Below are 13,742 nucleotides of genomic sequence, written 5' to 3'. Positions count from 1 at the left end.
TCTACACTTGTTGCTTGCCTATCAGAAAGCAGTGGCCCTTTGTAAAGATGCATAGGTTTCACCTGGATATTCATGACTAACATCTTATTGTCAGAGCTTGAAAATACAATCCTTCCTTTTTAAAGATAAGGTAGAGGCAGTGTGAGGGAAGTGTGGTTTATAGCAGCATTTTTGTTGCTGTTGTTCAGAACTACAGAGAGTGTAGTGTTTTTCAGTAGAGGGGTGGGTGTTGAAATCTCACAGAGCGAGTGTGAAAATGTCAGAACAGCCATCTGTAATCTATAATCCAGAGAATGTCACGAAAATGTAGGGTGAATACTTTAATCCTAATCTGAACATAGCATTTCCAACCCCCAAACGGAATACCAAGATTTGAATTTGTAATATTTTGCATTAAAGGAAGCATATGGCGATGAGATAATTAGATATGTGGGAGTTTATATTTCAGTCACATGAAACAATCATAAGGGTTTCCCAAAGTAGTAAAGTATATGTGTGATTGCCTTCTGTTATTCATTTTAGTTTGGCATGGCTTACAAGATGAGAGAATACCTTTCCAGTGTGTAATATGTGCATGTTTGTTTTTTGTGTTCCAGCTCAGTGCACATGGAAGAGTCCTCAGTAATGCAGGGAGCCCAAGGGGTCCTGGTTCAGAACTGGCCTACTGCATCCAGCGCCGCTGGTAAGAATCAGTCATGCTTCTCTCATCTAAACCAATTACAGCTAATTGAACTATTGGCATGGGCACAGCCAACAAGAAACTTAAATAAAATAAGAGATCTGCTTGGCACATATGGACCTTTCTAGTCCTACATGTCTAAAATAGTGACAACCTTCTACAATTTAGTTTAATGGATCTCTTTTGAACACATCCCATGACACAGATTCAGACAATACCAGCCATGACTATCTTATTCCAATAACTGTACATTCCTCAAGAGCTTATCAAACCATGAGAGAGTAATAAAATGAGGAAAACATAGATATCAGCTACAAGATCGCTCAACCCACTCCTACCACTTCCCAATGCTGCAGGGAGAGAAAATGACACATGCTACGTAGGCGTCGATGGATATCTCTGCTCTCTGCATCAGGAAGGAAGACAATACAGAGAAGAAGAGGGAGACAGAGAGAGAGAGAGAGAGAGAGTCAATAGTTGATTGGATTATCAGCAAGATGTTTACAGAGGCATAAGCCACTGAGTCACAGAGGACAAACATTAGAGAAGAATAATAAAACACAATTACATTCACTCTCCTCTTAATGCAGATCTCTTTAATTATCTAGCTTTTTTTATACACACACAGAGAAAGACCAAGGTTAGGGGGTGTGATGTGGGCAACAAATAATATTAATTTTCAGTATTTGAATATATTAGTAAGCTTTCAAGAATTTTATACAACGTAAAGACATTTCAAATTATATGTCTGTGCAGTACACAATTGTGCCTTAGATTCAACATGCAGTTGAATGCTAATCTTTTAAATAAACAGAATAGTAATTATTGGCAGCGATTTTGCTGTGAAGCAGCTGCAGGCAAGTGACGCACATGGAAGTGTCAACTTAGCTTGTTGCTTGATAACCGTTAAGTCTAAATTGAACATTTTACACCTTCTGCCACATTGTTGTCATTAGGTATGCAGAAAAGGGTGGAACAGACTTGTATGAAGAGTTTCCGCCTTGCTCATAATGATTGGTGCATTATCCTTATTATGTTAACTTTTGATAACAGAGGATTGCACTCAGTGCCAAGAAGTCACCTTATCTACGAAAGGCAAAATGTTTATAGCCATCTGGCCTTCATCTTAGAGGAAAAGACCTCACCACCAAGGCTTGAACAAAGCTCTGCAGTGCTAGGTGATTCAAAGGAACAAGAACAATGGAGCATAACAAAACTCTAAATGACAGCGTACTTAACGCTGAATGACATTTCAATCAACATTGTAATGTGAATGTTATTGCGTATGATGCCATATTTGCCGCCTCTAACCGAGATTTATGACCAACGATGCACTGCATACACAGTGTCAGTTCCCTCGGTGCATTGAGAAGAATTCATTTGTCAACTCTTGACTTTCCTCATGATGACAGAGAAGTGGGGTCAAAAAGAATTAAGAGTGAAACAGAGAACAGAGTGGCATGGTAGAGGAAAATGAAGGAGGAGACAGGTGAGATAACTGTACACAAGCGTGTACAATGAGAGAACTTGAGCGATGGCGACAGTGCAGTTAAGTTTAAATAAAGAGGTGATTTGTTGTAATTAAGAACGTAGAGATGGCCTGGCGGGGTGTCTTTTATAGACAGGAGGTGGTGGGCTGGGCAGGCAGACAAATACCCACACACTAACTATGGCCCCTTCCTATTCACAAACAGACACACACACACACACAGCCTCCTCCGCGCTGCCATCGATTTCTTGCCTTGGCTGAGGACTTACAGCCTGCAGGCACTTCAAAACATGAGGGATAGAGAGACAGAGAGAGAACAGAACAGGCAGTAGTGACGTCTTCAGGGTGGGTCAATGGTAACAAGATCAGCTGGTGAGGATTTAAGGTGGTCTAATTAAGCTGTGGGAGTTTGAGAACAACACATTGCGTACACAATAATCTTGCTTTGCCTACGGGCTAACTGTGCCTTCTTTATCTCATTGTAAGTCACCTTAAAAATGGAAATGTTAGCTGAGGGCTTTTTTAGCTTCAGGTCAGATTTTAGGGTCATCTTAAGGATAACTCTGAATTTAGACTTTACTCTGGAGTGTCAGATGATATAAAATGGCATAATTTCCCTGAATGGGGGACAATATTGAGAAAGATTTTGTATTCCCGCTTTCAAGTTGGTTCTGTTTATCATGTCTCAGAAATGCAATAAATGGAGATATTGATTCAATGTGGCCTGTCACATCACTATGAGTCATAGGCAGTGCTATTTATAACTAAATCATCCTGTTTGTTAGGCAGCCTGTGGTCCTTAGATGGGGAGCAGGAGTATCTCTGAGTTTGGTTTGTTAAAGGAGTTGTTTCAGTCTGACTGTTGTACCTGCAGGGAACTGTTTTGCCTCACAGTGTATTTTTTGCTTCGATGTGAGACATGGAGGTACAGCCGACAACGCCCTATTTCTTCCCCTGTGATTTCTAGCGTTTGGATTTGTGTGTTGTTATCAATTTGGGTGTCTGTGTCGTTGCATCTTTATGTTGTGTTTTCGTGCGTACGTGCCTGTGTGCTGTGTGTGTGCTTGGCTGTGTTTCTCAGTGTGTTTTGGCTGCCTGCTTTGTGTGTTGCTCCTGCTGTGACAGATGGAGCGCAGCCCACGCCCAGATTAACAGACCCACATTAATGAAATCAGGGTTCTGCATGCTGGCTAACTCTCTCTCTCTGTATCTGTTCCTCACTCCCTCTATGTCTTCCTCCTCTGTCTCTCCCTCTATTTCACAGCCCTGTCTCTAAACCAAGGGCACACAGGGATTCAGTGAGAACTGTGCAGAATTGCAACCATCACCTGGAGAGATGGGCAGGGAGAGACAGAAGTGAGGAGGGAAACAGACGGGTTGCAAAGTATGGGATTGAAATGAAACAAGAGAATAAGCAATGGAACATAAGGTGGATAGAAAGGTAGAGAACCGATGGACATAAGCTGTTTGGAAGGGAGTGACAATGAGTAATTGACTGTAGCAAAGTCTGCAAAGGAAAAAGAGGAAGCTATACAAGGCTGCTGTTGCTAGGGGAGAGTGGTTAGACCAGACAGAGAGAGAGAGAGAGGAAGGGAAAGAGAGGGAGAGAGAGCTTGCAGCATTATTCTCCCTCAGCACAAGCACTGTCACCACGACTCAAACCAATGTCCTACTGCCTCACTGGAGGATGTAGTTTCCACGGCAACCATTCATGGCCCTTCATCTTGGCAGGAGGAAGGGGAAGGGGGGAAAAAGAGGGGGCTGTTATATAGATGGGGGTGCAAACATATGGCGCGGGACAAAAGGTGCGGGGGGGGGGGGGGAAGCATACTGGCATCAGGTGAAGGACAAGACAAAGGGACGCACTGACTGAAATGCACATACACGAGCAAAAGCTAAAACAGAGCAGGTGGGAGTGCTAGAGCTAAAGGAAGGAGGGTTATATGTTTGGAAAGTGAGAGTTGAAGGTAAGAGGTGAAAAGAGAAGGAGAGAGCAAAGGAGTAACAGAAGGAGAGTGACCTACATTCACTGGGGCGGTGGCGTACTGCAGAGGTGGATGCAGGTTTACTGTTTTCTGTATCACCCCAGATCACACACATATACACACATTCCTCACAGAGGAACAGCAAAAGACAGATTTCATTAGAGTTAACAGGAATCAACTACAACAGGCACCGTCAAGGCTAAAATAGACTCATGGGTGGAGGCAAAAGGCCAAGTGAGGGGGAGAAAGTGTAGAGAGATGATGGAGAAAAAGGGTGGTCAAGCAGAGACTTTACTGGGGATTGACCATTGAAATTGAGTGTACCTTTCTATAAATACATTTTGAGTGATTTGTCTGAATAGTGGATTAAAAGAAACTTGTTAAAAACGGATTAAAAACAAGTTTGATTCAGTTCAAGTCTAGATATTATAAGTTGGAGCTGCAGTCTTTTAGTTAAGGTGTATTTGATATGAAAAGATTTTTGGCACCATCAGAAAGGCAAGGAAGAATAGTCTAGATGCCATTATGTATTTTTTTACTGTTTCTGAGTCCCTCCACCCAATCTGTTTCCTGTTCTCGACTTCAATTATTTGCTTTCCTTTATTGTCACTCTGTTTTTCGTTCCTATCCTGCGCACTCCGAGTCTTTACATATCTTGCCAGCTCTCTCCCTCTCTTTCTCTCTGGAGAATAAATCAATTTCTACTTCTCGATTTATTTATTTTTGTCATAGTACACATTCTAATTTATACACACACAAATGGAAGTGGATAACATCTCCCACACATACACATACACCTACATTCAGTGCTATTTTTAATTGTTTAAAAAGTCCTGTCACTTGAGATTGCTTGTGTCCACCATCTGCCACATGATCCAGCTGGGAGCAGACAGCAAGGTGCTCAACCTGGCATGAAACCCAAACAGGCACACACACACACACACACACACACACACACACACACACACACAACACACGCACAGTTGTACACTCTAATAAGCATATGTTGAGGCTTAATTCTTCTTAAAAACCAGCAACCAGCCATCATTATTATATTATTACATATATAACAATTTTATTTTTAAATTCCATTTACTGTTAGCAGATTGGAGAATATATGGTAATTTATGCAGGCACGAAAATGTATTCCTCTGTCACCACCCAGGCACATCAGTAAAAACACAGACACATGGATAAGAATTAGGTTTTGAACACAAAGCAGCATCACATTTTATTTTTATCAGAATGGGTCCACACTACACAACACAGAGAAGCAGGTACCACCTTGAAGATGGGTGTGGTTGCAGATGACTTTTTGCAGTCATAATAATCACAGATTTCAGTACCACTGCAGTGTGAAAAAAAAAACAGAATCACACCTTTAGGATCTTTACATCCATTTTTTCCCTCTCCTTCCACCCTGCGTTTTGGTGGTAAGCATCATGTTTCATATCTGCATCCTTCCTGGCCCCTCTTCTTCCCCCTCAGCTCGTTATGTAACGCTGCACTGCGCTCCACTGCGCTTCTGCCCAGCTGGCCGATGGAAGGGCGAGACAAGGGGATGAATAAAGTAGACGTGGCAAAACGGAGCTTGGGTGATTTAAGTGGCTGTGAAAACCTTGGGCGGCACAGGGGAGCGAAGGGACAGTCACACGCAGATATGCTGGGTGGAGGCAATAGTCATCACTATGAAACAAATAAACCCTCCTCGTCTCTAATGTGCCCGGTAGTTATCATTGATGGACAAGCTGTTTAATACCCAATCACAGTGATGTTACCATGAACACTGATTGCTGTGAGTAAGACTTTCATCGATAACTGGGAGAGGCGGGTGTTTGCTGGCTGAGTTTTCGCACAAGATTAGTTGAAAGGTCAGGAGAACAGAGAGAGAGAGAGAGAGAGAGGGTGGCAGGGAAAAGAGAGGGAGGGAGGTTGTGCAAGAGGAATAGAGAGGTTTGCTCTGCAACAGCCATTGACAAATCAGATTGAAGCAATGGCTGTGTGGAGATCAGTGTTGGGTGAGATGAGCCTGTTACCAGTGTGAAGGAAGACATGCAGAGAAGAGACAACGAGCAAATAAAGTGAGAAAAGACAGTATAAGGAGATGTGGATGTTGTTAGGAATGTTTTTTTTTAAATGAACAAATTAATCCCCCCCAAAGCAGCAAAGACTATTATGATATGACCTCTGATATGATATGACCTGCACCAGAATTTAACACAGACTACAGTGTGTCCCATGATTTGTCTTGAAAGACATTGACCCTTTTCAAGAGAGTCACCCTGCCCTGCCTTTCCCTTTTCCATCTGTCTGCTTTCAGCATGACTCATCACTCTCCGGGGTGTTGTTTTGTTTATGAATGTAAGTTTGCACGGGGTTACTGGTGTCTCATCAAGTTCCCACATTGAGTTAGACAGGTAATTTCTTAGAGGCGCTTTCTTAGTGGGCACTTTCAGAGTAAATCATTTCCAGCACTCCAAAATTCTGCATTTTTCATTTACTATTTCTTATGTGTCTGCCTTCCTTTTGGGATTATAGAATTGGGGTCATGTTTCTGCTCGGGGAGTCAGATGAGGACTTATCAACTGGGGGAAGACTCTTGTCTTGTAAATGAATCTGACTCTAGCTGTCTCTGTGTCTACTGTGTGGAGGAAGCAGAGACTGGATGTGGCCTGTCCTGTCCTAATCTTCTCAGTTTCTTTGTCAAATTATTCTCTCCATAGCTCTTGCAGCTGGGTTGTCGCAGTCTGTGAAATTATGACAGCTTTTTGGGGAATAGTAATGTGAAACTCAAATTCAAATGTATGACCCACTTAGTTCTTGCACAATTTTATTCTGACTATTTATATATATGGGGGAATTCAAAATTATGTTGATGTTGAAATGCCAATTCAGACAAGGGATGCAACTAACAATTATTTTCCATATTATTTTCTCAATTATTCTGTTAACAGTTTTGTCCAAAAAATCTAAGAAATAAATGTAATACTGTGGTCTACTTCAACTTGGGCAGTTTCCCTGCAGAAGGAGGAGCTTTACAGTAGTGCATGCCTCTATGACTGATTAGCATTGTGTGCCAAACAGGAGACGTCATGTTCGCAACTCTATGAATCGTTTACTGTGACCAGATCTCACTGAGAGTTGGTAACTGAAAATGGTAAAATATCAAGGGGAAAACAAGGAAAAAGACAAGCAAAACAAAAGCAGGGCTAAGATTGCAGGACTTTATATTTGAAAAAGGGAACTAATCATAAAAACAAATACATAAACAGCATATGAAACTCATGTTCTGTCTCTGTGATATAATGGAGAATTTATGTATTTCAGTCCTTCACTATGACCACTTTAACCGATTTCTCTTGTGTCACCCAGGTTGTGTAATTGGATAAAATTCAGCTTACACCTGACAGCACATTTATAGTTTAGTCAGAATTACTTTTCATTGTCTATATCAATCTATATTTAGCATGACAATACATTTAAGATATGCAGTATGAAGAAATCTGAAACCAAACATAGATTGTATATTTTTAGGCTGGCTGAGTATAGTGTGGTAAGATGAGAATGGAAGCTGATATTCTCTGCTCTGGGTACTGCATGAGGTCACAGCTTCTTCTTCCAGACACTGTTCCTTCTGGTTGGATGGAGGCCTGCTCAGCTAATCTCCCCTTTGGAAAGAACTCAGAAAAGGAATCAGAGAAATAAAAGGAAGATGTGAGGCAAGTCGGTCATGGCTGTGAGGAAAGAGCCCAAGTGATGGGGTCTTTTTCTGGTAGGCTGTGCTTAGATTAGTTGTATACTGCACATAGACATTAATATAATGACACACACTCACACAGTGACATAAGAGTGTGATCATACCTTGATGTGTGGTCAGGCTGATTGTCAAATTCCATTCTAAATACAGTTACACCTGCCAATCACTGAATAATAACCATGTAATTTATTTCTGAGGACAAGACATTTCTGTCCACTTGCAGAACAGTAAAGCAGAACAAAAACAGTCCAATTTTCCTCTAAAATACCACAGCGCTACCTTTGTCAGCCTTTAACATACTAATAAAGGGTTTAGTGTTTCATCAGTGCCACAGATGTTAGCTTTGGCCAGGAGGGAGCCTTTGATTCATTGCCCACTTAGCAGTCTCTTGAAAGCCTCCCATTAAGTTCCACCACCTCCCATCTTTTACAGCATGCCATGGTGGTTGCTCATGTAATGCCACTCATTATTGCGTGATTAGATGTTTATAGTGACTGCTGTGGATATCAGTGAAATCAAAGTTTTAACACAATAGTCCTGATTTATGTATATAAAAGTGCAGGTCAGGTTTGCACTGTGCCTTTTATTTAAGTTGTAGCGACTAATTGTATGGTCAGCCACTGAGACTGCCTCTTTAGGCCCTTTCTGTGAGTTCAAAGGGTTCAGTTAACCAGGGAGAGAGGGGGATTTCAAAATGCAGTGATAGTAGAAATACTTGTTAATTACATAACAACAGGTTGCAGTTTATCTCTGATTGAGAAAATTTAAGAACATGTATTACTGATTTTATTAAATAATGTTAATGATAAATAAAGATCATGAATTACATTTACTTATAGAAGGTTTGTGTAGCTAATGCAGTAAGAGTCATTAAATATACATCTCATGAAATCAAAAAGAGATGGAAGGACATGCAATGATGCAGAGAATGTCTAACATGTTTGCTTTGGAGCAGTAGCAGCTAAACTTTAAATTTAGCTACCCTGTAGTCTACAGAAGTCTGGGCTAAATTAGTTTAGGAAAAGACATGTTTTTGAAAGAATGTGAGATTACTATAATAAATAAATACAATATCCCAACATTGTATTAAATAGAGGTTGGGTGCTCATTAGACGTTGCTCAAATTTGCACCGACTCTTTAGAGATGTAAACTGGGCGAACACTTGTAAATCTAGCAGAATGCGTTCTGTCAACCTCCCTTATGACATCTCCTCCAGTTATTTGTTCAATCTTCACTCATATTTGCATGCAGGAAGCAACCTGTTCCTCAGATGCAGGCAAATTGTGCTTCCAAGCTGGAAGAATTGTGCTTTTGACTACAGATTGTGTGGAATATAATGCTGGGAAATTGTATGCAAATAGATAGCAAATAATAGCCCAACATCCATCTCTCTATGTTTCTTTCAGATGCTGAAGGGGGAGAGGTGTCCCCTCCAATGGGTGCTGGTGTAGATAGCAACAGCTGGCACTTTCGCTATGGCCCCGGCGGTCCTGGCGCCCCCCCCCAGCACCTGAAACCTGGCGAGGTTCCCCCAGAAGCCTTCATCATCCCCGGCTCCCCCGCCATAATATCCATCAGACAGAACCAGGGAGGAGAGGACGACAAGAGCGATTTCATCACCTTTGGAAAGAAAGAGGAGGCCAAGAAGAAAAAGAAGAAGAAGAAGGAGAAGAAAGACAAGAAGGATAAGGGCAAGGATGATGGAGATGAGTAGCGGAGCAGAAAGAGAAAATAGCGAAGAAGAAAAGGGTGTTGTTAAAACAGAGGTACCAACTAAAGTCCACTGGGCAAAAAGAAAATGTGAAAACTATTTAGACTACTTAGATTTTCCAAGTTCATTTTGTTATCTATTTTCACTGATAACATTTTAAAGCTCTTTCTGTTATGAACTTGGCCTTACCAAGATTTATTTTACCTTCAGCCCCTCACTGAGGTAAATTATTGATCTTGCCTTGATAAACAATAAAACGATTGATTTTGCTCCACGCCCCTATGTGCCTATACACCCAGAGTCAACTCATGTCAGTCATTTCTTCCAATTAAGAAGGACCACTCTTTGCCCTCGTCTTGAATTGTTCCACCTTTAACCCACTGGGCACGTTGGCACCTCTGTCTTACCCCCTCCCCAACTATGATGTGTAAACCATTCTCTCTGAGAGAAGACAAATACTTTGTACAAGAACAACAAAAAGCTCTGTGCCAGCCAAGGAAAAGAAGAAAGACAAAGAAGATTGAGACAGATGCATGCCATCTGGAGCTGGACACACACTACTTGTAAATAGCACAGGAGAGAGTCACTGAAACTAAGGCGAACAAGACACTGCTGCAGATTCCTCTGATAATTACCAACAGTGTTTCCTGAGATCTCAATGAAACCACATGCACACACACGCATGCTCACATATTCAAACATGCCAACACATACACACACTTATCATGACAAAGTAGACACGGAAAGCACTTGAGGGAGAGAAATAAAAAAAGGAGAACATCAAATTTCAAAGAAATGTGCTTAAAACTAGACACTGCAAACTTTCTGCCCTGCACAGTTGCTTTTGCGGTGCGCATGTGTCCATCAACTCTCTCAGGATGGAAGCAGCATCCTTTGCAATCACGCTGTATTTGCTCACTGCATTTGAAAGACACGTAGAGCTTCATCTCCAGTCAGAGCCGCAACGAAGAATGCAGAGAGCATCGGAAAGATGAAGAGATGGAAGGATACCTCAAATTCTCCTGAGGATCACAGAGGGAGAGGCCAGCTGAGCTGGCTTGTGACTCTGCTTTCAGTCAGTGGACTCTAATGAAACCGTAAAGAATATTAGGAGAGTCTCGAGGTTTTGATAACACCTTCTCTTCTCCCCCTGCTGCAGCAAAAGCCTAATGCTTTCTGCTTTGAATGTTTGGTAGCAACCAATCCTTACCTGATACCTTGAGTTTACAACTGCTCATCTGCTTGTACTTGCCCTAAGCTGCAACGAGCCACATTCTCCTCCCCCAACTGCCTTTTTCTCCACGGTCACGCATCCCACTGACTGCCTCTTCATGTGATGATGAAGTTTGTGAACTTGTTCTGTTTTCATTTATTCTCTAAAGAGATTCACTATTACATACTCTGGCTTTTTTTCTTTTCTTCCTCATAGCTTTAACTGCTTTTTGCATGTCATGCCCACTTCCATCTACCCTCAAGACACTGCACCTAACCCCCACTCTGACCCCTGCTCAGGATCGATCCTGGGAATGGCCTGCTCTGAACATTGTGGTGTGCTGAGAACAGCATGGAGTAATGTGGATGAGGCCTGGGGAATCCCAGTCGTGGGTCTACGCCCTGAACTCTTGTCAGATGTCTCTCTAAGTGCACAACGGTTCAGTGCTTTTAACTTGCGAGTACTACAGCACGCTGTTCATTTCCTGTTTGTAGCCACTGAAGGAGACAGGTGCCGTGGGCTGACCCTCCCCCTACATGTACAAGAGAAGAAAGCTGTTCTCCAAATTGATTGTTTAGGATCGTTGAGTCACATACTAGCTTTTATGTACGCTGTAAATGTAGCGTAGACTTTTCATAGATTGTCTCTATATAAGTCATTGAAGCCTGCTAGAAATACGGGCATCTATGGATTTGCATCCCACAGCTATATCCCACCAATCCTCTCTCAGGAGGTTTTGAAAAAGGGGCACACACATGCCTCAAGACCTGCTTCTGTTGGTTCCCCTCCCCTGCCTGTAACTTGTTGCCACGTCCCCAAAGTTTTGCGGCTCAGTATGACGTCACTCCATTAAGTGGCTGCTGCATGTACTGCTCTAAGGAAACACATAATATAGAGAGAAATATATATAAATAGATAGATGGCTATGATTTTATTCTTTTGTATTATCATTTTTCTTCATTACTCGCACAGGAGATATTTGTATGTACTTCTGTCTGCCAAACATCTATGTATTACAATCTTCACGCTCCACAGATGTTGTATGGCATCCACTAAACCTCTTTAGATATTTGTAAATGCTATAGTGTAATACCTTTCAACAAAGTTTATTCTTTTTCTTTTTCCAACTATGAGTTTTGTTTTTGAGAACAAGCAAAGCAAGAAAAAAAAAGAAAAAAAAACACTCTCTGTCCGGCTTTGACATGACGATCTAACTAACACTTGTAATATTGTAACTGAAATATGTATGATCCTATGATGAGCTATCACTTCCCTTTCACTCTAAAAAAAAAGAAAATGACTTAAAAAAAATATTCCAGTGTAAAAATACCTATATGTAGTGTATGCTTGTGTTTAGTGAGCGTTCATGCTGTCATTCTTTCCCAATGTATGGTGGTGAACTATGGTGGCAATGTGCTGTCCTAAATGGACTAGCCCAGATCTGTTGTATAACCTCCTTTTTTTTGTACAACCGCTCATCAACTGTGACAGTGAAGTAGTGAATTTCATTTATTTTCTGACTTGTTTTATTTTACCTAAATGGATACAGTGGTAATGTGTTTTGTTTATAAATCACTAATAAAGTTTTCTTTCTTAAAAAAATAAATGTGAATTTATTGTCTTGTGGGCAATTGTGTGTGTGTGTGTGTGTGTGTGTTGACCTTTTTCTTTCTGTCATTTGAATACATAATTACCACTGTCAACATATGACGACTGTAAAAATAGGATTGATTTTAGATAATAGCTTTGTTTAGGTTTTTAAGAGTACATTTTGTTTGTATTTTTAAATACTGTGTAATGAATAAGTCTACTTTAATTAAAACATAACCTCATGCAATGAAAGCCTTAATTAGACATCAGTGCCAGAATTGTACTTATTTTACAGAGGATGCTTTTATCTCGGGAGAGTTAAAAAAGGGTCAATGCAATGTTCTAGAAGAGTGGGAAAAAATGTATAATTTAAGAGGGAGAAAGAGTGCCTCTCTTCACATCATAGAGGGCAGGAGTGACAAACTATCTACCGGCTGCTCTCCTCTATCGCACATGCTCACATCCTGCTTCGTCCTCTGCACTGACAAGCACTCAAATGAGAGACACAGGCAGAATGACCTGCCCAGTACTGACGCCTGATTTCTCCTCATTGAAAGCCATGATCACAGATGGTCCAAGCAGTCCCTTGTGAAAGGAAGCTTACAGAGGCAATATAATTTAATAGAGTGGCTAAGTAGATCTATTGTATTCCAGTGGGGAGTTTCTAGAAAAAAGACCACAATGGAGAGACATCAGTCATGCTGGCCTAGATAAAATGCAGCATTGATTATCAATACTTTTATCTAGTCATCTACTCAGGCAGCCAGTTCAATCATTTCCTAAAGAGCTCTAGGAGCTAGAATTCATTGATTTGTTTGTTTGAATAAACAGCATTTTGGACTTATTCGAGGCCGATTGTTTTAAATGTGATTGTGCATTCTTGTCTTTTTATACTGATGCTGCTCTTGAAATATATAGAGTTAATAAAGTCTCCCTCTCTCCAGTCTTTGCTTTCATCTTGCATCCAGGAAAAGAGATAGCGATGAAAGAGGTGAAGAGTTCACGTTTAAAAAATTGCTTGCATAAATTCTGCATCTTATTCTTTATTTCATTCTCCCCAGGAGACAGATAAAAATGGTTTCTATGGTTACAGCTATTTGGGGAATGGTCTCTATGGCAACAGCCTTAGACACTTATCAAATGCAGGAGGGTCAAAGTAGTGGGGTGCCCAGGATGGAGTCATAGTGTGTGTGAGGGTGGGTCCTTTCAAATGCCACAGACAGACTGATTTGATGATGCAATACCACATCCAGTGTCTTTGACTCCTCGCTGACATTTCACTGTTCAGAACAGCACATCCATGGAAGAACATCGCTT

General features: G+C 41.1%; 1 protein-coding gene across 1 annotated transcript; it reads left to right on the top strand.

Annotated features, from left to right (window-relative positions):
• The first annotated feature begins 575 nt into the window (after positions 1–575).
• LOC119889282 (protocadherin alpha-4-like) lies at positions 576–12,284 on the top strand. Its single transcript, XM_038700187.1, has 2 exons — positions 576–682; positions 9,318–12,284. The coding sequence occupies exons 1-2, from the start codon at positions 607–609 to the stop codon at positions 9,623–9,625; spliced, it is 384 nt and encodes a 127-aa protein (XP_038556115.1). The 5' UTR covers positions 576–606; the 3' UTR covers positions 9,626–12,284.
• Positions 12,285–13,742: the final 1,458 nt, after the last annotated feature.

The sequence above is a fragment of the Micropterus salmoides genome, unplaced genomic scaffold, assembly GCF_014851395.1.
Source record: "Micropterus salmoides isolate LMB-PRFRI ecotype aquatic unplaced genomic scaffold, ASM1485139v1 Ms_hic_scaffold_5, whole genome shotgun sequence".
NCBI lineage: Eukaryota > Metazoa > Chordata > Actinopteri > Centrarchiformes > Centrarchidae > Micropterus > Micropterus salmoides.
Note: the sequence above shows the minus strand (reverse complement) of the source record. Positions and strands in the feature narration are given on the sequence as shown.

Excerpts from the sequence above, each read along its gene's own strand:
- LOC119889282 (XM_038700187.1), top strand. The coding sequence starts at position 607 with ATGGAAGAGTCCTCAGTAATGCAGGGAGCCCAAGGGGTCCTGGTTCAG. Across the intron at positions 683-9,317 it reads TACTGCATCCAGCGCCGCTG|ATGCTGAAGGGGGAGAGGTG; the intron begins GTAAGAATCAGT and ends TGTTTCTTTCAG.